The 27,380-nt window shown below is 34.3% G+C and overlaps 1 protein-coding gene across 3 annotated transcripts; it reads right to left on the bottom strand.

Annotated features, from left to right (window-relative positions):
* Positions 1 to 25,729, bottom strand: LOC131638750 (nuclear-pore anchor-like). Of its 3 annotated transcripts, none has more exons than XM_058909298.1 (48): positions 25,304 to 25,729; positions 24,585 to 24,731; positions 24,393 to 24,491; positions 23,982 to 24,110; positions 23,781 to 23,873; positions 23,625 to 23,690; positions 23,358 to 23,447; positions 23,179 to 23,256; positions 22,820 to 22,929; positions 21,228 to 21,348; positions 21,030 to 21,122; positions 20,120 to 20,168; positions 19,064 to 19,167; positions 18,922 to 18,990; positions 18,047 to 18,187; positions 17,844 to 17,954; positions 17,640 to 17,753; positions 17,271 to 17,349; positions 15,978 to 16,030; positions 15,223 to 15,296; positions 13,913 to 14,015; positions 13,697 to 13,831; positions 13,493 to 13,591; positions 13,382 to 13,423; positions 13,243 to 13,296; positions 12,564 to 12,743; positions 12,425 to 12,472; positions 12,092 to 12,142; positions 10,405 to 10,488; positions 10,246 to 10,320; positions 9,480 to 9,664; positions 9,299 to 9,401; positions 8,180 to 8,296; positions 7,319 to 7,411; positions 6,880 to 7,035; positions 6,736 to 6,789; positions 5,091 to 5,204; positions 4,878 to 4,955; positions 4,569 to 4,718; positions 4,421 to 4,465; positions 3,613 to 3,768; positions 3,468 to 3,521; positions 3,262 to 3,352; positions 3,115 to 3,182; positions 2,915 to 3,043; positions 1,997 to 2,101; positions 1,628 to 1,802; positions 1 to 1,465 (listed from the first exon to the last, which is right to left on the bottom strand). In XM_058909298.1, exons 1-48 carry the CDS (start codon positions 25,607 to 25,609, stop codon positions 156 to 158), a joined length of 6,180 nt encoding a protein of 2,059 aa, XP_058765281.1. In that variant the 5' UTR covers positions 25,610 to 25,729; the 3' UTR covers positions 1 to 155. The 3 variants fall into 3 exon arrangements, with proteins under 3 accessions (XP_058765281.1, XP_058765279.1, XP_058765280.1); XM_058909296.1 differs by having other exon boundaries at positions 4,394 to 4,465; positions 25,304 to 25,728; XM_058909297.1 differs by having other exon boundaries at positions 4,394 to 4,465; positions 17,844 to 17,948; positions 25,304 to 25,728.
* Between the last annotated feature and the right edge of the window lie 1,651 nt (positions 25,730 to 27,380).

The raw sequence follows: 27,380 nt of genomic DNA, 5'->3' as shown, positions 1-27,380 counted from the left end.
GAAGTGCAAAACAAAATTGTATATACATCATAATGATTGATTGCCGATTTACACCTACTCATAATCAACTGTTTTACCAGACTAGTGGAAGTTTATAAGACCTAATGCAAAAGTCAAATATTTTTGTTTAACATTCTATTACAGATGCATTACATTCATGCATCGTTAGATGGTGGTCTGCGTCCACGACCCCGAACAACCCGGCCACGGGGAGCTCTTCCACGAGCTCTTGTTGTGGTGGAAAACTGTGCAGCTTGTCTCAATTGAGCCCTTTCCCGAGCTCGCTCTTGTAAATTGATGGTGGTTGTAGTTGCCGTACCACTAACTGGTGACGTTGGCTTTACCTCTTCGGTTTCCGAGGGGACACTGGTCGCCACTTGCTTTGGAACGGGTAATTTAGAGGGACTACTCTCTGCAACGCTGCTCTGCAAATTACTCTCACTTGCAACAGAAGCAGGCTCAGCTACCTGACCACTCTCAACTGATGTTTGTTCATTGGCATCAACTAATTTATCAGAACCGTCAGCGGCATCCTCTACTAAGTCACCTTCATCATTCTTATCATCACCAGAAACTTCAGGTGAATTAATCTCACCGGCCTCTAAAGCATCGTCATCACCCCTAGCTGGAGAAAGTTCAGGGGTTGCTTCCCGAGATTCTTGGTTTTCTATGTTAGGTGCATCAGAAGCACCCTCAGGATCTCCGGCTTCTGGCAACAACTCACCTTCTTCTGCCTCACTACTGAGAGGTAAGGTTGATTGCTGGTTGTCTGCCTCAGTTTGATCCCTCTGCACCTCATCAGAAATCATTTTTGTTTGCGCTGATTGATCCAGATTCTCAACTTCTAATTCCTCTTGACTAGTACCATCCAAGTGTAATGGATCTTTGGATTCTTCATCCTTCCCAACAGCAATCTCATCATCATTTTGAGCCTCACTGACATCCTCATTTTGGCCTTGTGGTAACTCACCACTTTCAAATGATTCTTCAGCAACTGGATTACTGCTAGTGAATTCAGGGTTTGTAGCAGGCTGTTCTTCGCCGCTCTCTTCGGGAGACTCTGATCCTTTGGATTTCTTTAATGCGGGCGCTACTACATCAGAACCCTTCTCACCAGAAGCGACAGATTCTTCACGTAATTCAGATGTTGAGCTGGGAGCAACACGTTTCCGAGCCACTGGTTGAGATGATGAAGCTAAATTACTTTGGGTCTCTGTGTCACTAGAAGGTCCAGGTTTGTTGCCCCCAAGTCCTTCAACATCAGACATTTCAGTGTCACCCTGAGGTTCATCTGGTTTTACTAGTCGCGGTCTGACTAACCTCCTGGCAGTTTTACGGGTTTCAATACTAGATTTTGCCAGTGCAAACCTTTTCTCACTTTCACCAGTGGCCTTGGGTGGTAAGCTGCTTGTTACAGGGGCCGCCAAGGGTACTATGCTAGGGGGTTGAGCATGGACCACAGAACCTGCCATGATGAGGTTATTCCATAAGTATAACAAGAACCAAAAGAATCATTACAACATATTACTGAGAACTGCATTTTTTCGTGTACTTTGTACACTTTTCTTAAATACTTGCATTTCAAACAATTTTGATGTAAGCGACATTATACAGTACAGAAAATAACCTGTAGCAGCTGCTGAAGTATCCATAACTGTTGATGTATCTCCAAGAGTGGCACGGCCACCAAACTCAACAATTACTGCATGAGCTTCCTTTTCAAAATTTTCAACAGCAGATATATAAGGAGCAGATAAGTCATCTACATTGGATCCGGAAAGAAGCTGAGCAACATTGGTTCCCTAAGCAACAGAAAGAATAAAAATTAGCAAAAGCAAAACAAAAATGAATTCAAGATAATTGAACTTTTTGATCCCGTAAAATAATGGTTTCTTTTGTTTATTTTTATTTTTAAATAACTTAATTATTTTAGTTCTACAATCAGTCTCAAAATTAGCTTAGTTGCACAATAAATCATTTTTTTTTAAATCATTACCTCGGGAAGATTGCCAACAATAATCTTAAGCTTTTCGACTTCATCAAACAATCGTTTTAGAGCATCCTTATGCCTCTCGAGTTCATTAGTAAACTGTTTTTTCTCCTGAAAGTAAATAAACCAATATGGTTGATAGGACTTGACAGAAAGTAAAGGAAACAAAATAAGACGCCAGTAAATCCACAACTGTACACATTAAGTGAATTATCAGTAATAATGGGAGAGCTGACATGAACAACCACACAAAGTTATCAAACTTGAGAGTCAACATAAACTCGTGAAAACTCCTTAGCAATAAAGTTTATTTGATGCAAAAGTAACATTCAAAATTTTCTCATAATACCTAACACAAGACTACTAACAGAAGATCAAACCAGGCTTTAACCAGACAACTAACAGAAGATCAACCCAGGCTTTAAAATATCATGTTGAGGTTATGGGATTTCGATAAAAAGATGAAAGAAATAATAGCAGTTTGAATATTATTGATAATAGCAACTTGATACATAAACTCAAACCTAAATAAATTGAAAATCATGAAACAAATAACAATAACAATAACAATAACAATAATAATAATAATAATAATAATAATAATAATAATAATAATAATAATAATAATAATAATAATAATAATAATAATAATAATAATAATAATAATATAATATGGAATATAAGAAATAAGTAACAAAAAGCTAGTATAGTATATTCGCGCCAACTGTCCACTGTGCACAGGTTAGAGTTAATGGAACAGTTCAGTCTAACCTGCACACATTGGTGTAACATAATATGGTGAACTGTTCCATTAACGAATCTAATAATGAAAAACAGAATATTCCAAAATAGAATTAGTTATTAATTCTCTGAAATCTAACAAGCAGATGACAAGAAAACATAATATGGTGAGGTTGGAATTACCTGCTCAACATTGGTGTAAGAGTCCATTATGGCCTTCTCACTTTTCAGTCGTTTATTTTTCTCCATAGATTTGTCTTCCTTCTCCTTATTTAATTCAGCTCTCACTCTCTCCAGTGTTTTTTCCAGAATCTAGCAAACAAAAAGTTGAATCACTTGTCTACCTTTGCCCTTAAAACAGGGAAACAATCTAAACCACTAACCTGTATTCTGGTGTCCTTTTCTTGATTCATTGCTTGTTCACCAGTTGTATCACTCGTTGACCTTTTCCCTAATATACACCATCCAGTATTAAGTATGCATTCAACCAACAGATAGTGAAGAGGTACAAAAAAGTAATGGACAATTACCTTGTTGTTTAATTTCATCTAATTGTTTAGAAAGCTGCTGATTCTCTTTCCCTAGATCTTCCTTCTCCCTTGATAACAGATCAGTCTTTTTCTGTATGTATGGAAATGAAAACAAACGTGAAACCAATAATATCAACAACAAAATTTACTATACAGTTACAAATAGAAAATGCTTGTCATTTTTCTAAATAAGAATTGGGAATCACCTTAAAGTGGGCCAGCAGTTTCCTATTCCTCTCCACATCCTGTTTTAGGTTAGCCTGATCGAACAACCATATAACAACAGCTTGTTAACAAAACAAAATAACTTTTTTCCAAACATTTAAAGAAACAATAGAATATGTTGAAGACCTCAATTTTAAGAATCTCGTTAATTCTCTTCTCTTTATCCACAAGCTCTAATTTGCAGTTTGAAAGGTCTTGCTCTAGACGTGAAAGAGATTCCTGCTTTTCAGAAATAATTTTGCTAGTTTCCTCAATCTGGGCATCCCTGTCCTTTAGTTTATCCTGACAATTCGAACGAAAATATTTCTTCAATTAGAGTATAAATAAATAAATTGAAAATAAAACTAGTGTGTGAGCATTCCAATCTATTAGTTTATCCAGTCAAATGAAATGAATATATTTCTTCGATTAGAGTATAAATAAGTTGAAAACAAAAGAAGTGTGTGTGAGTGTGTCAATAACTTCAAAAAAAAAAATTAAGAAAATAAAAAACTATTTGTAACTCAATTCGAGCTTAGACCAGCAAAAAGGAAAAAAATGCACCGTTGTTTTTGAAAAAAACTGTAAGGCAGCAACGTTCAAATAACCAGTTCCAGCTTGCTAATTGACTAAGCAATCCCAATTTACTAGTCAAAACATAGGCAACACGACAACTGGAATAATGGAACAGTAAAAAGAAATGCAACACGCCAAAATTTGCAAAATAATAATAAGAACAAGGAATTTATAACAGTTTAAGTTATTAAAATTTATGAAAGGAAGAGTGTCGGTCAACAGGCTATGTATGTTCATGGGAGTAACAATTTCATGTATAAGAGGAAAAGGAACATGTAAAAATTATGTTGCTAGACAACCACAAAGGGTGAGAGAAATGAATTTGAACAACAATAAGAATTACTATAACAACCTGCAAATCTCTTACAAGTTTCTTTACCCGATCATAATCTTCGGCGTCAACATTTTTACACCTTTCAAGTAACTTGATGATAAAAAAAGATAAAATAAATTAGAAATAACAGTGAAGGTGGACTTAAAATGTGTAAAGCTCAGTAATACATTTCTTGCGTTTCAAAAGGCAATACCTCGGAAACCTTGTGGTTGAGATGCTCCTTTTCCGCTTTTAGTGTTTCAATCTCATTTTTATTACCTTCCAGCTCAATTTCTCTTTCCCTTAGATGATTCTCTAGATTCTCTATCTCAGCTCTGGCCTTTTCTGCTAATCCACGCAATTTCTAACAAAAATAAACAAATAACTTATCAGCAACATGAGAATCATGTGATACTACTGAGATAACATATTTTAAACTTATCAACAGCACTTCTACGAACTTCTATATTGAAGGAATAACAGAATCAGAAAACCAAAAGTAAGTAAATAAATATCTATATACCTGACACTCCTCAAAATTGTGCTTATTTTCTTCCCTGAGCTGCATATTACTCTCACGAAGCAAGTTCATTTCCCTGGCCTACAAGCAGCCATAGATAATCATAGTAAGCAACTATTAACGATCTAGAAGAACATTAACTGGTCACGTTCTTATAGTATTATCAATAATCATAGATAATGAATAAATTTAGCTCCTTATAATAGGACCATCAACCTGAAGCTGTAATGATTTGAATTCTTCTTCAGTAAACATAAATGATTTTGATTTTTCACGCTGAGCTTCTAGAGATGCATGTGCAGATTCTGCTGCCTTCAGAGCACTCTCAAGCTGCAGAGACAGGTCAGTCAACAATATACCATTTCAAAGGCGTCAAAAAATCATCACAAACATCACAAAACCAAATACAGCTACCACCCACTCCATGTATTCGTAAATTTTTTATTGGATACAAGAGATTATGTCAAGTACAGAGTTATTTCTATTAATAGTGTTAGAACTAAGTAAGCCAGTAGATATTCATATTCTATATTGATTGTTAGTATTCTTAGAGTACACAGCTTCCTTAGTAAGTATTTATTCAGTAGACAATCAATCTATTTATTGTAACAACGTTATAAATACATATAGTGCGATCTAAGTATTGACTCAGAATTTAGAAATGGAGATTATTATCCTGAGATAACCATAACTTGTTAGGTTCAGGTAAATTGTTTATTAACTCTTTCCAAGTTTTATCTATCATGAACGAGGGATTTGGGATTCCCAATACTACTACTTCGAGCACAATTGGGCTAGTGGACAATATTATGGTGGATGGCTCGACTGATCCAGATTAGGTTCCAATGTAAAATAAGGTTTATGGTCAGACTTAGCCTATGGAACCAGTTTGTAGGGCCGAGGATTGCTCATTCTTCATAAACTCTTTCCAAGTCTTTTCTCCAGTTAATGCCAGGAATATGGTTTCACAATAAAGCTCAAGTCAGACAACACGATACACTGAGAACAATACATGGATTAACAACATCATATGGAGGTAAGGGAAGAGATAGGAAAATAGGAATAAATAACCTAAGTTTGATGTGCACACACCATGTTATAAGAAATATAATGAACACTGTTCATTGAACAGCATGTGTACAATACAACTAGGCATGGCAACCGGGGCGGGAGCGGACATTACCTTCCTTGTACCCAAACCCAAATCCTAGTTAAATACGAATTACCCACTCCAAACCCAAACGAGGAAAAATAATTGAACCCAAAACTCGTTCCAAACGGGTTCAGGTATCCCTGCCTCGCCTCCATCCCCACATTAGAATCAAATTTTTAAAGTTGAAATAGTATATTACTTTAAATCCATAATTTTTCCCGAACATTAAGATACAATAGAAATAATAAATTAAAATAATCCTAAAATTTTAAACATATTTCAAATAAAAGAGTGCAAACTAAAACAATTAATATTCTAAATTATCAAATGTATTCCAAACTATCAATGGGGGCACGGACGGGTTCGAGGAGGGTACTAATGTCCCTATTGCCCGTCTCATCCACATCTTTTAAAATTGGGGAAAACCCAAACGCAAACCCAGTCAAAAGCAGGTTTCTCCGTCAAACACAGGGAGAGTTTTGGCTGATATCTGTGAGTACAAGTTTTCTTGCCATGTCTATCAGTGTTGTCAATGGCAGATGGCGGTCCATGGCGGAGAGCCAAAATCCCGCCATACCGGCCGCTTTGCGATGCCGTTATTGCGGAAAAACCCACAATGGCGGCCGATATTTACCATTGCGGCAAGTCCAAAAACCGCCATGGCGGGGCAATTTGATAACAATGATGTCAATGTACAACAAATATTACCTGTGACTGTAATCTCAGCTTTTCCTGTTTTAACAATGAAACTTCTGTTTCTGCCTGTGAAAGAAGAAAAATAGTATTAACAAACCAAGAAATTAACATATAATTGTAAGAAAGAGACAATATCAGAAACACAATGGTATTTACAATTTCTTTTGAACGGCGGAGATAATTGACAACATTCTGAAGGCCAGCATCGCCAAATGTATCACCACTATTTCCAGATGAAATACCGGCAGCATTGCGCTCTTTCTCAGCCCGTTGAATATGCACCGCCTCCAGTTGGCTATGTAGGATTTTATTCTGAAAAAAATATTGATGTAGTTGATTGTGTAAATAAAGTGGTGGCAACCAACATAGCACAAAAATGCAAGTGTGATGACTACATAGTTATGTCTTCGATGTATTAATAATCCTTAATATAAATTACATATCGTAAATAGGTCTCTCTTCAAGGCTTATAGGTCAAATACTCATCTAGTTTCACCTAAACACGCGCACTTGATCCAATTGAGTAAACCAGAAAAACAAGGATCTTTCTTTATTAAAACACATAAAAAATAGTCACAAGATATTCTTCAAAAACCTGCTCATTAATTTCATCGTATTTTTTCTCAGCATCGTACTTAGACTTCTCAAGTCTTGCCTTTTCCTCTTCCCACTTAGCCTTTAGTTCATTCTGTCAAAACAATATATATGGTGAATTAGGTCTACAACAATGAGGAAACCAATAAGAAAAGTGATATGTTAAGACACAGACGAATTTAGATTATATATGAAGTGTGCAATAAGCACTATCAAAAGCCTAGCCTTACATGTAAGGCACGCACGGTATGGAGTTTAGATTCACGTGATCCTTAAAACACATTACAAGATCTTGTCAAATTAATGGTTAGTTGGTAGCAAATATTTAATGACACACTTGTTTATTTAATGACAGAATTTGATTATTTGATGGTGAAACAAATCTTAACAAGAGTAATACAAATACGAACTAAGCTCCTGTTAGCATAAACAGTTTAATTGAGCACTTATAGCATAAGTGCTTAAATATAAGCATTGACCTATGAACTACAAGTCATGTTATTTGGACAAAGAATTGACATCGAGTTTCAATTTTCAATGGATGATTATTGAATATAACAAGATGCCGCACCTCATACCCCATTAACTTACATAGTTGACCATAAGTTTGAACATCAATAATCATGATTCAAAAAAAAATAATAATCATGATTTTCAAGTGTTCAGATATACACATATTTCTGTTATTCAAACATTTCATTGAGAAAAAACACTGATATTTAACGTACAGATTCTTTCATGGGTCTCAAACACCACAATGAATTTTAGAACTTAAAAGAGAAAGAAATAAAATATAGTATACTCATGTATTGAAAATGAAACAGATAGTAAATTTAAATATTAAATTGATAGAAAATCTTACATTTTCACTTTTCTGAGCATCAGTTAATTTACGCAATTTAGATGCCTCCTCCTGCAATGAGGCTAGCAATTCAGATGTTTTAGTCAACTCCTGAATAGTCTCAGACTGGAGAATAACCTGAGAAATACAAATCATCAAAGATTAGAAGCAGGGAAAAGAAAGCAAATCTAGCGAAGATGCAATATTTGTCTGAGCAAACAAGCAATTGCAGCAGAAAGAAGTCATGGAAAGATTAAACTTATTGCCCTATTATAAGTTTTCTACAGGAAACAGAATGAAAACAAAAAGTGGTAAATTAGCAAAAATTAAATAAAACAGACCAGTTGAAAAATAAAACTTGATGCTAGTTTTTGGGTATGCCACACCCACTTAAGACACCAATATAGCAAAATCATCAGATACAAAGAAATCCAAAAGGGACCATATAATAGGAGGATAAAGCTCAGAAGTCATAGGGAAAAATATCCAAATAATCAATAAGATATTTGCATGTAATTATGCCATGATATAGTTCGAATTTATGTGCGAAAGCTTTGATGAAAAAGGAGTTAAGATTACCCACATCTAAGCAATACCAAGAGTCACAGATGGACGAATGGTCGTAAAAAAGAGAGTGCAAATAGAGAAAATAGCTTTCTTTACATATTTTAAGAGAAACAGCACATTGCACCCAATTTCATTAGTACATTAATTAAAAAACGCACAGGCACATTAAGAAGACCAACCTTATTTACACTTTTCTAATAAAAGGATAAACTAAATCAGTGTAAGCGGATCAGACTACACAAAATTGGAGAATAAGACAAAGAAAAGAAACCCATAAATAAAAAATTGATGCAGGAAAGCAGTCCACACTCCTAAATAACAAATAATAGCCGATGCAAAGATCTTTAAGAAACAAAATTAATGAACACGACTAATTGAGATTGTCAAGCAGCCGCGGAAAAGTACAACTAAAAATAACATAGCGAAAGCCAAAGTAAGGTTCATTATTTTCCAGCTACTTGAATTTAAATATTAGTCCACAAATAGCATCAGCAGTCCAGTATCCAAGATAGCCAACCAAATCAAACTAACAACTCCAATACAATCTAAAGAAGAAAAAAAACGAGTTCTAACTTGTCTTTCATAATTCGTTTGAGCAGAACGCCATTTCTGATGCTCCTTGTCCAGGTGTTCCTTTAAACCAGACATCTGAACTTCCATCTCTGAAATTTGAGAACTGTGTGCAGAAAATGTTAGTGACATCTAGCCAAAGAGGTGGGAAATTTTTTCAATGCAGTACAAAGATAGAATGTACGTTTTGGTTAAAATTTCTTCTTTAAGATTTGCTATCTCAGCCAAAGCAGATGTCAGAGCCTCTTCCTTTCCAGCAGTTGCAGATACCGCCTCTTCAGATTTCAAACTAGATTCTCTTTCAAGCTCTGAAACCTTCTCTCTAAGTGAATGAAGTTCAGCTTCTAGAGCTTTCTTTGTATTGTCAACCTAAATGAGTTCACAAACAAAATATATTAAGTAGGTTTAATTAGACATCTAGTCCTCCAAGTTTGGAGTGTAGGATTATGGTGGCTCTAGTTTTTTTCAAGCTAACCAAAGCCCCTCTAATTCAAAAGTTTAGCAAATATAGTCCTAGTAGTAGAACATTGAGAGAGTTGAGTCATTAAATAATTTGTATCGTATAATGAAATTTTTTTAGAATTATGTAAAACGTGCTATTAGGTTTTGAAGAGAACTGGAATTTGGGAATTTTACTTTTCAGTGAAATATAATGGGTTGATTGGTGTGATTTTTAGTAGAGAAGGTTTAAAATAATTTCATTGATTCAATTAGTGAAAATTTTGAGCAGATTGAGAGAAGTTGAGAATTTTAATATTAGGAAAAAGGAAGGTGATGGAAAAGACTTGATTATATCAATTTAAAAGTTGAGGAACTAATTTTGATCTAAAATGTTTTAGGGCCCAGAATCACTAGCAAAAATAGACGGAATAAAAATACAATTAAGCCTATTTTGAAAAAAAAAAAACAAATGGCGTTTTAGATTTCAAGATTCAACCATGCAAGAGTACCTCTATCTTGTAGTCCTCATGTGTACTTTCTATTTGTTTCAATGCATCTTCATTCACCTCGGCAATGCTCTTATACTTCAATGTAAAATGTAACCTGGCAGTTAGTTTAATAAAAATTTTAAAATCAAATCAAATGACTGAAAAGAATAAAATGATAACCTGCAGCATGTGCGCCTTGTTAGCATGGACTTCTTCTTTCAGTTTCTCAATCTCTTCTTTTGCTGCTTGCAATTCAGCAGTAACCTAGAGCAGGTTAAGAAAGTAAATGTCAAACAGAAATACAACACAAGCCTAACATTCCAATGCACAGCACATTTGAACTTATTTATACTGATTTTTGCATTTGATTTGAGTTTGAATTTGCTTTATCTTGGGAGAATTCACACAGGTCAAGCATAAATCAGAAAAACTTTCATTGCAATTATAATAAGCCTTGTGCAACAGTATAACAATCAAAGACTTTTCTGGTTGATGACAAGCTATATAAACAGAACAACAGCATTCATGTCCATACAAGAACAATCACTTAGACCATTATGGCCATACTTAGTCTAGTCAACTTAAGTGGAACTTTTTTTAGCAAAAGAGCACTACAACCAAGGTCAGTTGGCGGCTAAGCTAACTGGGGGAAAATATCCCCGCTATTTTTTATTTTATTTGAAGTCATTTAATAATTTTCTCTAAATTAAGTATTATCCCCACTGGAAATTGTTGAGTTTTTTTCTTTATAAAGAATTAAATGCACAACAGTGTAAGAGATGAATTTATAAATGTTCATTGATAGCTAACATAGAAAAAGATAATTTTCAGAAGTGTTGAAAATGGAAATTTTAGAAAGTTTTAAAATATGAAGCCATAGAGATCAATCATTGCATGTAAATATTGAGGTATCTTCATTTCTTTATGTATAACAGAATAATATATTAATCTCCAAACTTTGGCTTATTGATAGTTAAAGATCTATTATTATCTCAATTTATGTTATATATGATCTTGCCCTGAGTAATTTACATTAATGTATCCTTTGCTGACTACAACCACTGTTTTTAGGCCTTGCATTTTTTAACCTATTATCATTTTTGATATATGAGCTTAAGTTTTCTGGTGTTGGAAACAATTTTCTTTTAAATCCATATTTGCATAAATCATATAACCTTCCTGCACAACTATAAATGAATGGAAAAACATAGTAGCTATGAATAATAGCCTCTAAAGCTCAAGGCATGAGAAGCTAAAAGTTCATAATCTCAAAGCACACGTAGCTTAGTAGAGCCTTCAAGCTCAAAGCTTATCAATTCAAGCCTTGTGCTTGTTGAAATTAATTTATCACGGGAAGAATGCTTGGAAGTTGAGATACTACATTAATTTGTTTTGAATCTGCCAAATAAATACTACTGTATGGTTTTCTTTTATTTAATACCTCCTATTTTTGAATAATCCATATTTATAACTCAGATAACCAGGCAGTTAATTCTTCAGTTTAGATTAATAATATTGATGGTTTTTTTATCTGTCTCATCCTAGATAGAAAAATCAACCATTAAAATATATTAATCGTTTAGCTTGCAAAAAAAAAAACGATGCGTAGTCCACATCCTGTTATTGTTATTTGTAGGTATTAACTTTTCATCGAGTGAGGAAGTCACCCAAATTTTATTCACAAATAATCAGAATGAGGCACACCCCAAAGAGACTACGCAACAGGTTTGTCACTTACCTACAATACATTTTCAACTAAACACAATGCACTTTAATAACATAAAATATTGGTTTATTTCATAAAGAAATAGCACAAGCAAATGCATAGCAGTAGAGGTGAAATCAAGATGTATAAAAGTACACCCACCTCGTCATTAGATAAACTGGAAGGACCGCCCACTGAATCCATATTGACAAGCTGTATTCAGTAATACAAGGTGTTAGAATTAACAGAAGAAAAAAATAACACAGGAAAGCGACAGTGGAAAATCAAACTAAACACCGATTAATATATGTTGGAATTAAGTCCCCCACATAGGAGGGAAACAAAGAAAAAGAAAGCGTCTTCATTTTCCACCGCAACTAATGAGGTTCCATTTTCCAAACAAAAAGGAACTCAAAAAACCAAAATGAACCTCAGATATTTGAAAAGGGGAAACATGGTAGAAAGATATTCACAACAATAATAATAAAAACAAACCTTCCCCTTTGTGGAACCCATTTGTTTCTGAATACTTGAGAGTTTTGCCTGTGCATAGAGACCAGTGTTTTTCTTTACAAGTAGAACACTTAATAACAAAAAAAATAAAGCATACAAAAGAGAGCAACCAAAAAAATACCTCAGCCACAGCAGCCCGGGATTCTGCAGATGCAAGTGCACCCAGTGCATTAGTTAACTCTTTGCTCATATCCTCAACCTGTCTCAGAGAATTTTTCATGGTCTGGTCCCGATCAAGCGTAAGTCTTCGCACATTTTCTCTCTCTTCCTGTAACTCTTTCTTGGCTTCAGCCCATTCCCTCTGACACAAGACAATAGCAATAAGAAAATCATTAAGAAATGCCGAATATGTACTATAAAACATGAGTTCAACATCAGGAAAGGAAGAATACATCATGGACTTGGGGATACTGGAAGTTTTAAAAGCTATATAGGACAGATAGGAGCAATTGATATAAAATAAATATAACTGAGAATCAACAATTGTGTAGCATGAGAGATAGTAGATATAAGAAAATGCCATCGTTTATTTTATTATCTTTTGATATAGATTTAGAAGAATGTGCAGATAGTTGAAGAACGGCGACAAGTGACGACCAATGGAGAATGAACACGCTGGAGCCTGGAGGAGAACATGAACACAAACCGAAAGGATAATCCAGTAGAAGAAAAAAGTTGGAAAACCAACTCCCCAGAAAATCAGAAGCAGAGACCTTTGAAACAGACCACAATAATGGGACTCAAAATAGAGAATAACCACTGGTAAATAGGGAATATTCCCAAGAAAGAAGAAAACTCACCTCCAATTTCTTTGAATGTTCTTCTTGTTTTACCCTCTCCGCAACTCTTGCTTCCTACAAATTATGAAACAGAAAGAACTTCCATAAAGTAAGCACTGGAAAAGTAATAAATAAACACACATTGAGGAGAATAATCTACCTCTCGAACTTCTTCAGCACTCTGTATGGTACCCAATGTAGCCTACAATGGAAAGAGTAAGAATATGCAAAATTTGAGAAATATAAGTATTAAATACTGAATAATCCTGACCTGCAAGCGGTACATCCTTTCAGATAAATTGCGAACCTCATCAGATGCTCTCTTTTCAGCATTTGATAAGACTTCCTTTTCATTCTTTAAAGCCGACAACTGAAATAACAACAGAAAATAAGTTCGTCAAGGAAAGGATATATCTTTGTTCAAAGTTCACAAAAATGTAACCAGTAAAATATGTAACTTCAAGAAAATCTCAACCTCCATAGAAAGTCTCCGAGAGAGCTCCTCAGCAGCATTCAATGACTCTGAACTCTCCCGCAATTTTCTTTGGTAATCGACAACTAGCTGAGAAAACTCCACATTTCTTGCTAAAATGCCTTTTGCTTCAGCTTTCTATATTCTCAAAAAAGTTCATAAATTAGTACAATACAGGGGTGCATGAACAAAACACTTGATATTACACAAAGTAATTGCCTGGTAATCAAATTCCTTCATAAAGCTATCGAGCCGTTCTCTAACAAAATTTGCTTCTAGTTCCATTTTGTCACGCTCTGATCGTAATACAATAATCTCGCTCCTGAAAATACGCAAAAGTTCAGCCTAAGATATTAGCTATGTAGCTAAAAAGAAAGCAAGGGCAGTAAAAGGATCATGAACTTTTGGTTATCCAAAGAATCATCAAAAGAATAGGATTAATATAAAAGGGTATTAAATATATCTAACATGGGATTAGCAAAGAAGATCCGAAATTTTAAAAACATTGTTACGTCAACAACTATGAGAGACACATTATACATGTAATGTAAACCTGGAAGTTTAACTAGTTCATTATTTTAGTTGAACAAATAAAACACTGGATAGCTGGGAAACTGTTCTATAGTTTCTCTTTGGGTCATCTACATATTCCTATTCAATTCAATGTATCAAAAGAAATACTCAATGAAAATCAGTTTTTGAAGACTATTAACCAACAAGAGGCCTAATTGTATATAAATAGAAGTTGCTGATCGTGAAATAAGGCAACCCGCTATAGAACTACATAGTGAATGTACATAATAGGAAATTTGAAGCACCAAGTAGCCATCAGTAACCAGTATAACTTTCTGTTCTTAATTAAGTAGTATTAGAATATTTCTAGGTTTCGGCCAATTATAATATTATATTGAGCAATGCTACACTTAACACGCAATATTGACACTATACCAGACAACGTATAAAATACACCTAATATTTAGTGCATTCCAAATATTGAGAGGGAAAAACTCTACCCCCTATTTCTACTAATAGAAGAACTCCAAATCCTAGCATCTCTTCTTCACCAGAAAAAATAAAAATTTTAGGACTAGGAATAATGTTAAAATGTTGGATAGCCACCTTAAAGACAGCCCTGCTCCTACCTTCATTAATCGTGGCAAATTTGGGCTTTTAATGCAGCCTGCTTCATTGTGTTACGTGTGAAGTGTGAAGGGGTATGTTTATCCCCAATCAAATATTGTGAGGTTGAGTTAACCCAAATATAAGGTAGTATTAGAGCATATCAAGGATCTACAGTTGTGCATGAAAATGTAAGTTGAAAAACCGCATCATTTGCAGTCTGCATTTGGCCACTTTTATAGCAGCAATTTTAGGCTGCTTTCATTGCAGCCTCGGGCACCTCATTGCGCTGGATCTCAAGGGATGTGCTTAAACTCAATATGGCCTAAGTAGTAATTATGAGGCACTGGACACAGTAAAATACATAATAAACAAAAATAAAAAATCATAGCAATTTAGTAAAACCTTACCTAGACTTTGCTAAATCATCCTCAAGACATCTTACACGCTCTGCAGCTTTTTCAAGAGACTTCTTAGCAGCTTCCTATAATAATGAAAAGGTTACAACTACTAATCTGACAAATTATTATAACAAAAAAAATGGATAGGTTACATCACATAATTTCAAACAAGAAGTATACAATGAATAAGGAATAATAGTAAAACCTAAAACACTCAACGCATCCTAGTATTATAAAAAATATTTTAAAAAAATCTTTTTTTCCACTTTTTTTTTTCGCAAAAGAGAAAACCCCAATGTAAAAAGAGAGAAAGAAATTGGATAGAAAACCTAAAGTTTTGATATTTTCTTAGGGATAAGTTTGGATTTTTATTTGAAAAAATTGAGGTTAATTTCGTTAATATAATGAATTATATTTTAGCATCCCTCCCCTCCCTTCCAAAAAAAAAAAAAACCAAATTCGAAGGAAACAAAATATCACTCTACGAGGGATTCTAATCTCCTTCTCTTCCCTCCCCTCCTCTCCAACAAAATTGAACCAAACACTCTGCATTTAAAATATTCCGTCTCCTCCCCTCCCCTGCTAACAGCCACTTCTCGAGTGCAACACAGCTGCAGGGATTTCTACAGGCACTCTACAAGGTGCATATTATTTATAAATCATCTATAAGACCTCTACAAATAGCTTAACCTTGTGCAGCATTTTCCTCAAAAGGAAGTATGTGATTATAATTGTATTCAAGTATTGTTAAAGTATCTTTTTACCTGTGAACTTTCAATTGAAGTCTTGACGTTGTTTCTTCCAACTTCTGCAGCAGCTGAAAATTCAGGAAATAACTAATATAAGGTAACATGCTTAATAGAAAAATAGAGAGGATGAAGAATGCTTCGTCATTGAGTCAGAGAGAGAGGGAGAAATTTTGTTATTGATAGTTTGTAATTAGTTACAATAGGTGAGTTTCCTTATTTATAAGGAAAGAGTGAGTGTGCATTGAGCATAACAAACTTAGTGCCAGCATTGTAATTAACTTATACACATTCTAACAACTTCTCTAAACCTGTTGCAACTTACTTTATATTTATAAGGCAGAGTTGCTTTATGCTACTGCTAGTACACACTCTAATAATGCTAACAGGTAATTTTCAAAACTAAAAGCTTATTTACACTATAACATTCAATGCAAACTGGTAATTTTCATAATATAACAGCAATACTTTATGTGCCATAGTACTCTTTCCGTTAATATAAAACTATGTTGCCTAAATTGAAAGAATTAAGAAACTTGGTAAGTTGGTAGCACTATTAAATTTTTTAACAAATGATTTTGTTTCAATAAGTTTATCCTTCAAGAGAGAGAATAAGTTTATATTCCAAAGATAGTATTAACGGTTGGTTGCAAAAGAAATGTCAGATAATTAGGGTGTGTTAGTAAAGAAATAACTAATATAGTTGAAAAATAAAAGGGGTCCTATAAAAAGGGACAAGGAAATTTATCAAAAGAGTCTTATATTTTGGATCAGATGTAGTAACACTAACAAGTAAAAAATTAAAACAAGGGTCTTTTTTATAATGGAAGAACCCTTGAAGAAATCATGAATGAGCTAAACATCAAAGAGAAACAAGTTATAGCAGCAACAATTTGGCGTATTGACTTGATTAAAACTGAGATGTTCTCCAAAGAGATTATGAGCTGTTTTTGCTTATGACTTTCATTCAGATATCACAGTTTCAATTATGAAAATCTAAGGACCCCAAGACTTGGATATCTATAAAAACATAAGGTATCATAAACCTATGTCGTGTCACCAAGGCTTCTTTGCCCCGTTTTTGCTTTTATTATGGTGAAACTTAAGTTACCTTCTATTAACATTGGATGTACACAAATAGAACCTTTTATTGAAAAAAACTGTTTACTAAATGGCAACTTTTTAGCAAAGATGAAGAATGAAGGTTGGCAATACCATCAAGCCCTATTCCAAATCAAATTAATTGCACCAGAAGGGGTGAGGAGGGAACAGATTTAAGAGCCAGAGGCATCAAATAAACAATTATGTCACCTGCAAGAGCGTTTGTAGAATGGGTGTGAGATAAATGAAGACTATGCTCCTCCTCATACAACCTCTTATACATGGCAACCTACAAGAAGTAAGAATTGAAAGTAAAAATTCTGAGGCAATAATAACGAGAATAAAACAAGTAAAAGAAGTAAGAATACTACAAAACAAATGGGCCATAATAAAATGGAGCATTCAGACCAACACTTAGTTTAATTATATTTAGGGTTCTATAAGTCTGGTTTTCTTATCACAGCAGGACCTGCAGGGTCCTCTCTTTAATAGAAAACCCCAACCCCCTCCCAAGGTTCTAAACATTGCACTGAAATATTCCTGCAGAATTCTAAAATCAAAAACACTAAAAATGCTTACAGATGCATGAAGCGATTCAATCATCTGTCCTTGCTCTTCCGCTCTCTGCAGAACAGCCGCAACTTTAGAAGCAGCTTCTTCAGTATGTTTTTTGAGTTCCATTTCAAGTTTGTCCTGCAATTCAATTGCATAAAATGATAACCATATAATCTAGGTGCCTTTATGTTCAGCAGCATGAGGGCAAAAACAAAATTCCCATCCAACCTTGAATTCCACCTCCTGATTTTCAAGTTGTCCAGAGAGACTGCGTACAAGACTTCTGAGTTGAACATTCTGCTCAACTAGTCCATTTATGTCCTTGAAGGTTAACTGTGTCTCAATTCCCAAATTGAAATTATTACATGCAAAAATGAAATGCAGAAACAAAAGCTAAGATAAAAAAAATCAAAAAAAAAAAAAAAACTTACAAGGTGCTCTGATATGACGTTTTCAGCTTCAGTGTTTGTACTTGTTCTTGAGGCAATATTAGTTGCATTCGCATTAATATTATTACCAAAAGACCCACAACGAACTTGTATGTCTTGGCATTCCTTCAAAAGTACTGTCACCTGTAAAGATTCAATTGTCAATTAATAAATTTAAATATAAGAAAGTTTGTCAACAAACTGAATCATACCAGAGGCTGTAAAGTTAAAATCATGGCAATGGCCACTGCCAAGTAAACAGAATTAAATGGTTGTCATCCAGAGACAACAACTTTGGCATGAGAAGTTACAACTTAAAAAACTAGAAGAAAACCTTCCAAGCAAGAACTAGAAATCAAATTTTTCATTGAGTTGAAGCTGAAATTTGTTGCTTTCCAAAGAAAGCTTTCGTTGTACCAAAATCACATCCCGGATTCAGGGAAAGTTAGCACTTTACCATAAATGCATAAAAACTGAACATTAGGATTAACCACAAGCACCGAATTTGCATAAATAAGATAATTTGATCATGAGAGAAGAAGACTAATTTAACTCAAGTGAGAAAAGAAGACAAGTGGAACCTAATCCAATTAAAGGAGACTAGATTGGAGAAAGATAAACTAAAAACAAAGACTCTGAGTGGTCTGACTGAAATTTTGGTTTGTACTAGTAATACGCATTGACTTGGGTAACCGAGCCCACCTTGTAGAATAGGCTTGGTAGTATCCTCTAGGCAGTCACATTAACATGCATATTATTACAACAACAAAAATAGCAATAATGAAGACTCCAAACTAAGCTCTAAAACAAACTGCTTGATGAAATGGATATACAAACATAGTAAACTACCAGAAAATGAAAGGGACACTCCAGATTACCTGTTTTCGAAGGTCGTCAATTTCTGTCTGAGCAAGATTATAATCACGTTCATGCCTTTTGAGGTCAGCCTGTAAAATCCACACTTAGAAAATCTAAATGCAACAAAAAACGGTGGATAAAACTGTGTTTCGGTATACAAACCTTTAGTTCCAGGGTGGTTTTCTCCAAGTAAGAATTTTCATTGAGGGAGTTTTGCAATTTTTGGTTCATCAAAGAGTATGCATCAGCCATTTTTTCATGTTCCACTGCATGATTGACAATTATTTATTTTAGCAAAAACAGGTATGGCTCTGAATGTGACAAAGATAATACTTGCATTCAGTCTACAGTGACAACAAGTGCAAGCAAAATTTTAAATTTGAAAAACAATTGTGTTGTTACGAGTTATACACAAAAATGTTCAACTAAATTTAATAATTAGCTTTGGAGTTCCTTTATTTATGGTGTAGATATAAATTTTGGAAAAGAATTAGGTTGTTAAGGATAAATTTGTCTAGAAAAAGGTTCGACCAAACTTAATAATTACTGGAGCTCCCTATCTATCTATCTATATAAAAGTACAATTCAAGAATGAAGTTATTTATTTTATAGTTACTATATTTTTGCTAATATCTATTCTACATTTAATGCTGAATAGGATTATGAAACAAAAAAAAAGTGCACCTAAAGGGAAAAGGTCAAACATCAGTTCATGAGTCATAGAATTTCCTCTATAGTATGCATCTTTGGGTGTGTGAATTCACTCTATAGTAAAATGAATCTCAGTTTCTATCAAATAGAAAATAATTGGAGATTCTTTTGGTCCGATTTAGAAGAAAAAGTTACAAATGTATTTATGATGTAAGAGATATCTTTAGCCTCATTTAAAATGTTTGACTTTTTAATATTGGTGGGAGTAATGTCTCACAAATTCCTGCAAATGTATATTGAGATTAAAACATTCAAAAAGTTACAAAAATTTAACTTCATGTATTTTAATGTTCTATAGTTTTTATTATAATTAGGACCAAAGGGAGTATATAATTAAAAAATTAAAAAATAACAAAAAGAATCAAGATTTAAATCCAGTTCTAACTTTTGATTGCTCATTGGACCTGGTCACAACAATAAGGACAAAAAAGTGGACAGGAATTAATTATATCTTCTTCTCTAGTATACTATTTACTGACTCATAGTCAACTCAACAAAAAGTTATACCTCTCTCATCTTCTATGGCTTCGGCTTTCTCCTCCAACTCATATAGAACCTGAAAATTTTCATAGAAGATTGCAGTATCTTTCATTAAATATACATATTTGTGTTTAAATGTGTATTAATAAACTTGATATAACGATAGTGAATAAAAAAATGAAAACATAGATAACAGTGAACAATACTGTCAACAAATGCCACAAAATGCACCGCTTATTTTGGACAATCGACATATTCTATTTCATTTTTAATATGCATCAAACATCATGTCATGGGTCTTCTGCGGGCCCCTTAAGATTGCATTCAGGTCTTAATGCAAATTGAAGGTGAGATGAAACCGATCACATTCAAACGGATGTTGCATACTTTCCCAATTAATTAGTCTATACCTCCCATCAGAAAGTTGTGTGAAAAGAGTTAAGCAAGAACCTAGAGATCAAAGAGTTGTGTGAAAAGAGCTAAGAAAGAACCTAGAGATCAAAGAGCATGAGGTCCTTGTAAACAGAATAACTAACTACAGTTAGGTAGTTGGAGTAGTTTGGAGACAGAAATGTATTTGAAGAAGAGTATGTATTGTATTGCATTTAGCTCGAGCTTAAGGAGAAAAGAAGGGAATTCAATGTATTTGGATCAAGTTTATGAAGAGCCTAGTCACTAAAATCTCAAGGAATTGTTTCCTTTTTCTTGCTACAACCAAGGCCTATCCTAAGTCTGTGAATCCGCTGGTAGAAATTAGGAATATGGGCTCATTCAACAAAATTTCAACCTCTTAAAATATAGATCAAATTCAATCAAAATGCTTCTTCATAATAACTAACTAGTATCAAACAGACATGAAGAAATACATAATAAATGATGATTGCACCAAATTCTCTCCTATCAATGTTATATAAAAAGATGACCACGTCAGTCATACCCGTTGTAAAATTGCCTCTGACTCCTTCCTTCCCAATTGTTCGTGTCTCAAAGCATCAACAGCCTCTTGGTATTTTGCATACATCTTCGCCAACTTCGACAAGTAGAAGGATACAGTAAAAAGATTTAAGTGTGCGAACTTCGACAAATCAAATGAAAAAACAGGTCAAGAATTGAAAGTAAAATTCAAATAACTCACACTCCACCCATCTCGCAAAAGTGATGCAGCTAATGCTGTTCCAGAAACCCCAACAGGGAGTTTTGGGACTATCGCATTATTGCCTTCATCCGTAATATCAGCTACAACAGATGTCAGCCACCTGTAACAAAAAAGGAAGGTACTGAGAAATATGCTCCTAGGAGAAAATAAAGGCCTACATGACTAAGCATGTTTTCGAAACTAAATACATAAGCAAGATTGATGAGAGATTAAATTACATACACTGGTCTTGCACAAAATGAAAATTTACACTACCTTTCACTACTACTTCGTAAAGCATCCCTATTAATCAAGATTATAAACTGATAAGATACTCTATTTCAAAACTTGATTTGAAAAGGAAAAGTATAATTTTCTTCTGAACTGTGAAGACCAACCAGTATCTAAGTTCAAAGGGATAAAATTGAACATAGAGGGACTGTCCAACCTATTGTGTTGTTCCACATAACTCTCTGTATATTCCTGCTTTCAATTTCCAAGAATTACAAAACCTTATTATTGTCTCGGTCATAATAGATTATTTGAATGCTTCGAACCAAATTGGTACAAATATTTGTGCACATCTTTTTTGGCCATGAATCTTGATACATTCTTATTAATCGCATGAATTATATTTATCCCATAAACTGTGGCCAACAACTTTTTGGAAATTTAGATTTACAACTTGAATCTCAAATTATTTTGAGGTCATATATGATATATCCGCTTGTGCTTTTTGCATATGTCACTTGTTTTTACTTTAAAATACCCTATTTGTATTGATTATGTGTCTAAGAGTCCATAATTAGATTACAATCGTAATTTAAACACAATTAAAAATCAAAAATCAAACAGGTCCTTTCAATTCGATAACTATGATAGTGACAGGCCTGGGGTAATCATCAGAAATGAATAGTGAGGGGTCGGGCAATCAGTAACAAGGAAGCAAATAAGGGGGGGTGGGGGGGATGCAGTGGAGAAGCAGGCAATCATTCAAGGTTGTTTTGAGCATGCTGGTTGTCGATGATCAGAGAAGGTTTGGTTCTTTAATATTTATGTTTTTTATATATTTCCCTGCACTTTTTCTGCTAAAATTGGAGCTTTGACCTCTGAACTACCTTATTTCTAAAATAAATTATAATTCCTATTGTATTCTAATACTACAATCATATGTGTGAAAATGATCATTGCTCAATGTTATCAACAGTGGGAAGTGGGAACTATGTTATTCGCCATGGCTAGGTTACTTGAATGTACTAAGAGTTACATCATATTTCAAAGAAATGGCAGATTTTTGCATACTTCAGTTCTTGTTTCTCAATATTATCAACAGTGGGAAGTGGGAACTATGTTATTCGCCAAGGCTAGGTTACTTGAATGTACTAAGAGTTACATCATATTTCAAAGAAATGGCAGATTTTTGCAAACTTCAGTTCTTGTTTCTCAAGAATGAAATTCTATCTATTTCTGATACACCCCAAGGCTTGTCATTTCCAGCTACTTAAGCAAAAAGCAGCACACACAAGAATAAGATGGGAAAATGAGTATAATCAAGTGCCTCAGAACATAAAAAAAGATCAACAGAGACATACGGTTCAGTGGAGAAGGTTCTTAGTGGAAGAATGCTTAGTTCATTCATATTTTTGCTTGCCTCAATTTCTGCTTCACACTTCTCAAGCTTTTCTTTCAAATCAGCAGCCTCCTACAAGCAAAGAAATAGACATAAAATGTGATTATATGTACATTTCCACACACGAGATAAATTTTGGGCCAATATCTACCCAGTAACCACAAATAAAATGAAACAGCAACCCCATGCCGTTGAAGCACTAATCGTCTTCAAGCACAACATATAATAATATACTTCAAAAAATAACAGCCAACAGAAACATTCAAGTTAGTTACTATTCTGTTCAAACAACAGCCTGCTCAATACAAAAGAATAAAATACCTTTTCAAACTGCTTTCTAACAGAAAATTCCTTCTCGAGTCTGTCTTTGTAATCATCTTCAACTTGCTTTAGGTGCGACTGCTTAAACACATGCATTACCAAAAAGTATTCAAGAACTCGATCTCTAATATGATAAATTCCACGCACTAGAAAAGAGTGTAATAGAAAGCAATCTCCACCTCCATCGCTTTTATAGCACCCTCTAGGTCCGCTGCTTTTCTTGACAATTCCTCGGAACTCTCTTTGTAAAGCCCGTTCAGCTTATTGACCTATTAGCATTATACATTCAAAAATATAAAATTCAAATTCCACTAATGTGCCACACAAAAAGTAGACAGATAGTCATGCCGCTATATCCAAATGCCTAAGCAAATTATAGCAGTATTTGAAAGGGAAAAAATTGGGTTTATATTTTGGAAAGGGTTCATGTATGCCATATCACTCACAGTTGAAAGTTCAGTAGATAATTGCTCTTCGTTGGTTGCAGCAGCATCTTTAGCTGATATTAATTCCTACAAGTGTATAAAAGCTCGATCAGAGGGTTTCCGATGAAAGGAATCATACATCACATTTCAAGAGAAAAAGAATGGAATTTTGTCAACCTCTTGCGTAGATTTAAGTTTCATTTCAAGCTCCCTTACTCTATCCTTATTCCATTGCAGAGATTTAGAGCATTCACTCAACTGTCTTTCAACCTGAGAGTGAGGACAAAAGATCAAATTACAATCAAACAAAAAAATAAAAACAAATTAAAAGTACACTACACAGTACATAGTAGTTTTAAAATATAATATTAAACTCACATCTGCGAGTTTAGAAGATATGTCGGTTTCTGATTCTGAATGTTTTCTGCGCAGCTCTAAGAAACTGTTAGTTTTAGCAGTCAACTCCTCATTAAGCCAAGCATTCTGCCGCTCAACAATCTCCTTTTCCTGTTCACATGCATTAAATGGCTGTAGTGAGATAAAAATGGAAATGTTGGGTGTTCACTCAAGACAAAAGGAGTAAATGCACAACACATAACACAAACAGAAGTTAACAACAAAGCAGACCAGCTCATTTAAAATGTCCACTATTAAATTGTATCGCAGTAATCCCTTTAGAAGTCAGTCATTTACAAGGAAAAAAAACAAGAGTCGGCTAAGGAATTAAGTAGTACTTATGTACCCCTCAGGCAGTATATAATGGTGAATTAAAGAAATATTATAATGAACCTGCTCAAGGCGAGTGCAAGCAGCCCGGCATCTTCCCATTTCTGCCTCAAGTTCACTAAGGCGTGCTTCCTTATGGGAAGCATTTTCTGTCGAATGAACCTTCAATAACACCATTGAAACACAAGCATCAATACAAAATCATTCACCAAAAAAAAAAAAAAAACTACAACATCAAAAAGCAGAGAAACTCACAATCTTATCAAGATAGCTTCTGATGGTTGTGTTCTTCTCACTAAGCTCCAAATCCTTCTGTTCATTCAACTCAATCAACTGCCTTTTTGACTTGTGCAGCTCGCTCACCTCCATCCTTAACCGCTCTATCTCTCTATCCTTCTCAACCTAAAAAACCATAACCAAATCACATCAAAATGGAAACAACTAGCAACACAAAACTCTACACATGAATACGGCCAATTGCAAAAATTCTAAACCTTTGACTAATTTGAACAAAGTTGTCCTGATGCTCTTATGATAAAATAAATATAAAAAGAACAGTTTATAAAACAAATATAAGTTGACATTACAAGTCATCTAAGCTATGAAACACTGACACACCGACACAGCATTGACACTAACACATAGATACTGGTAATAATTTGAAAAAACTTAATAAATTGAATGTAATCACAAGTGCTGGTGTGGGTGTCCGACACTGACATGGACACACCTTTCTTCAGAGGTGTCAGTATAGCATATAAGCTCATAGAACGTTACCATAAATGAAAAATCAAAAACTTCATTTAAATATAGAACCTCGAAAAACTAGAAACTAGTCAAAACAGGACAGTGATAACTACAATTACGACACGATTAATTACAATTTCCAAGTGCAATGCCTCCTCAACAGTAATTAATAACTAGCAGCAAGAGAAAATGTTTCAATTCAATTCCGAAAGATTTTCAAAACGCACCAATTGTAATTGAAATTGGTGATTCTTCGCTTGTGCATCAGAGAGGTCACGAAGATGTTGATCAAGGGAAGATTGGAGGTTAGAAGCGTGCGATTCGAGCTTGGAGAACTCGGCAGAGAGGGAGAGATACTTCTGCTCAACGAGAGAGCAATTCTGTTCAGCGTTGATGTCGGAGGCATCGGCTTTAGCGCGGACGGTGTCGAGTTCGTTGAGGAGGCCGCGGATGAAGGTGTCGGCTTTTGCGGCTACGGCGGTGGTGTCGCCGGAGAGGCGGGAGAACTCTTCGTCGGAGAGGAAGAGCGGCATATCGACGATGCCCTAATCGGAGAGTTGGTCAGAAATAGTGAATGAGAGTGTGTGGGGAAATTAGAGGAACGGGGGAAGTAGTGAGAATTTGAAGAGGAAGCGAAATGAAGGGATTCTGCATAGGGGGAAATTATTTGTGCGTTTTTGTCGATTTTGCAGTCGTTTTTGTTAATGGGCTTCAGGCCCACTTTAATTTCAGATTTCGAAAAGGGGAGGGAATTTCTTTTCCCACCTCTATAGGTTCTTCCTAACCTATGGCGAAAAGTTTAAAATGTCTTTAGTTTTTAAAGATGTATTTTCGGATACACTATTTTTCTTCAAAAATAAGCGCAAATGAATGAGAGTGTCTTTCAGTTTGCCAAAATTCAATTCTCCGAATTAACGTTTTTTTTAAATTCAGGTGTTTTTTAGAGATGCATCTCCGAACGCGTTTAATTTATAATTGAACGATCATCCTAAGAGTCCTCGTCCGATGAAAATGATAAAGAAGCTTCCTCTAATACAAGATTCGAAGAAGCTTCATCAGGTAGAAGATTTGAAGAAGCTTCATCTAGTAGAATATTTGAAGAAAATTCATCTAGTAAAAAATTTAAGGAAGCTTTATTAGGTAGAATCTTTAAGAGGAGAAATGATGGAGAAACTTCATCAAGTAAATGCTTTGAAAGATCAAAAAGAACGTTTGAAGTTTTTTCACATGAAGATGATATAGCCTTGAGAAACTCCAGCAAAGATGTATTTAACAATATTCTCAACAATACGTTAGAAGATTCTCATGAAGTATCCTCTCAAAGAAGAGAATATGACCAGAGGAGCATGTGTGCTTCAAAATCATAAGAGAAACTTCTTTCATACACATTGTTTCAAATGACACTGAGGTAACAAATTTAACTTATAAGCAAATGTTTAAGTTACGTGTTAAGCTCAATAAAGATAATGAGAAATTAGAAAAAATCATTGTTGATTTTAATGATTATATTGAATTTCTTGAAAATAACAATAAAATTCTTGGTGAAGAAATATCTAATGTTAGAAATCAATCTTTAAAATCGGATAAATGTAAAACCTCTGAATATTTAAGGAATGAAGTAACCAGTTTACATGAAACCATAGGAAAATTTATTAAGGGTAAAGATAAACTAACTTTTAAATTTTGCTAACAAAAGAGTTTCGTACAATAAAAATGGCTAAGGTTATAAACTTAACAGATCATTTAGTAATATATATCATGCTAGGGAGAAATCCAATCGTTCTACTTTTAAATGCAATTTTTGTAAAAAAAACTCGGTCATCTGGAACATTAATGTTATGCAAAATTAAATGAATTGAGATGGTCTAAAGGAAATAACTCTAGACCTCTTAAAGTCACTAATGCACCACGACCTAAAAAGATTTGGGTACCAAAGTTGAAAAATTAATTTGTTTTGCAACAATGCTTTCCAGCTTTAAAGGGGCTAATTTCAAATATAAAGAAAGTTGTGCAAAGTATGAGTGTAGCAAAAGGAAGATGCATTGATTGTTTTTGATCAAGATTATGCTTGATGGTATTCTATCACTGTATTTTTAAAATGGCTCTGATGATCCTGACGATCGTGGAACTTCTTAGAAGTTTTAGGTTAAAGACGTTGTGATGGTCTTATCTCTCGTGAGATATTTGAGACAACTCTCACGGTTCGACATCATTGCATTTAATGAGGGAGTTTTCTCATGATATCTTTAGTCTTTTTGAGATAAAACACTTGATAAGGATTAAATCTAAAAAATATGATTGAAA

Source organism: Vicia villosa, unplaced genomic scaffold (assembly GCF_029867415.1).
Source record: "Vicia villosa cultivar HV-30 ecotype Madison, WI unplaced genomic scaffold, Vvil1.0 ctg.002403F_1_1, whole genome shotgun sequence".
In the NCBI taxonomy this organism is placed as follows: domain Eukaryota; kingdom Viridiplantae; phylum Streptophyta; class Magnoliopsida; order Fabales; family Fabaceae; genus Vicia; species Vicia villosa.
Note: the sequence above shows the minus strand (reverse complement) of the source record. Positions and strands in the feature narration are given on the sequence as shown.

Coding starts and splice junctions, on each gene's coding strand:
- LOC131638750 (XM_058909296.1), bottom strand. CDS start 25,609: ATGCCGCTCTTCCTCTCCGACGAAGAGTTCTCCCGCCTCTCCGGCGAC. Junction 9,402..9,479: donor GAAGAAATTTTAACCAAAAC/GTACATTCTATC, acceptor TTCTGCACACAG/TTCTCAAATTTCAGAGATGG. Junction 2,102..2,914: donor CTTACACCAATGTTGAGCAG/GTAATTCCAACC, acceptor ATTTACTTTCAG/GAGAAAAAACAGTTTACTAA.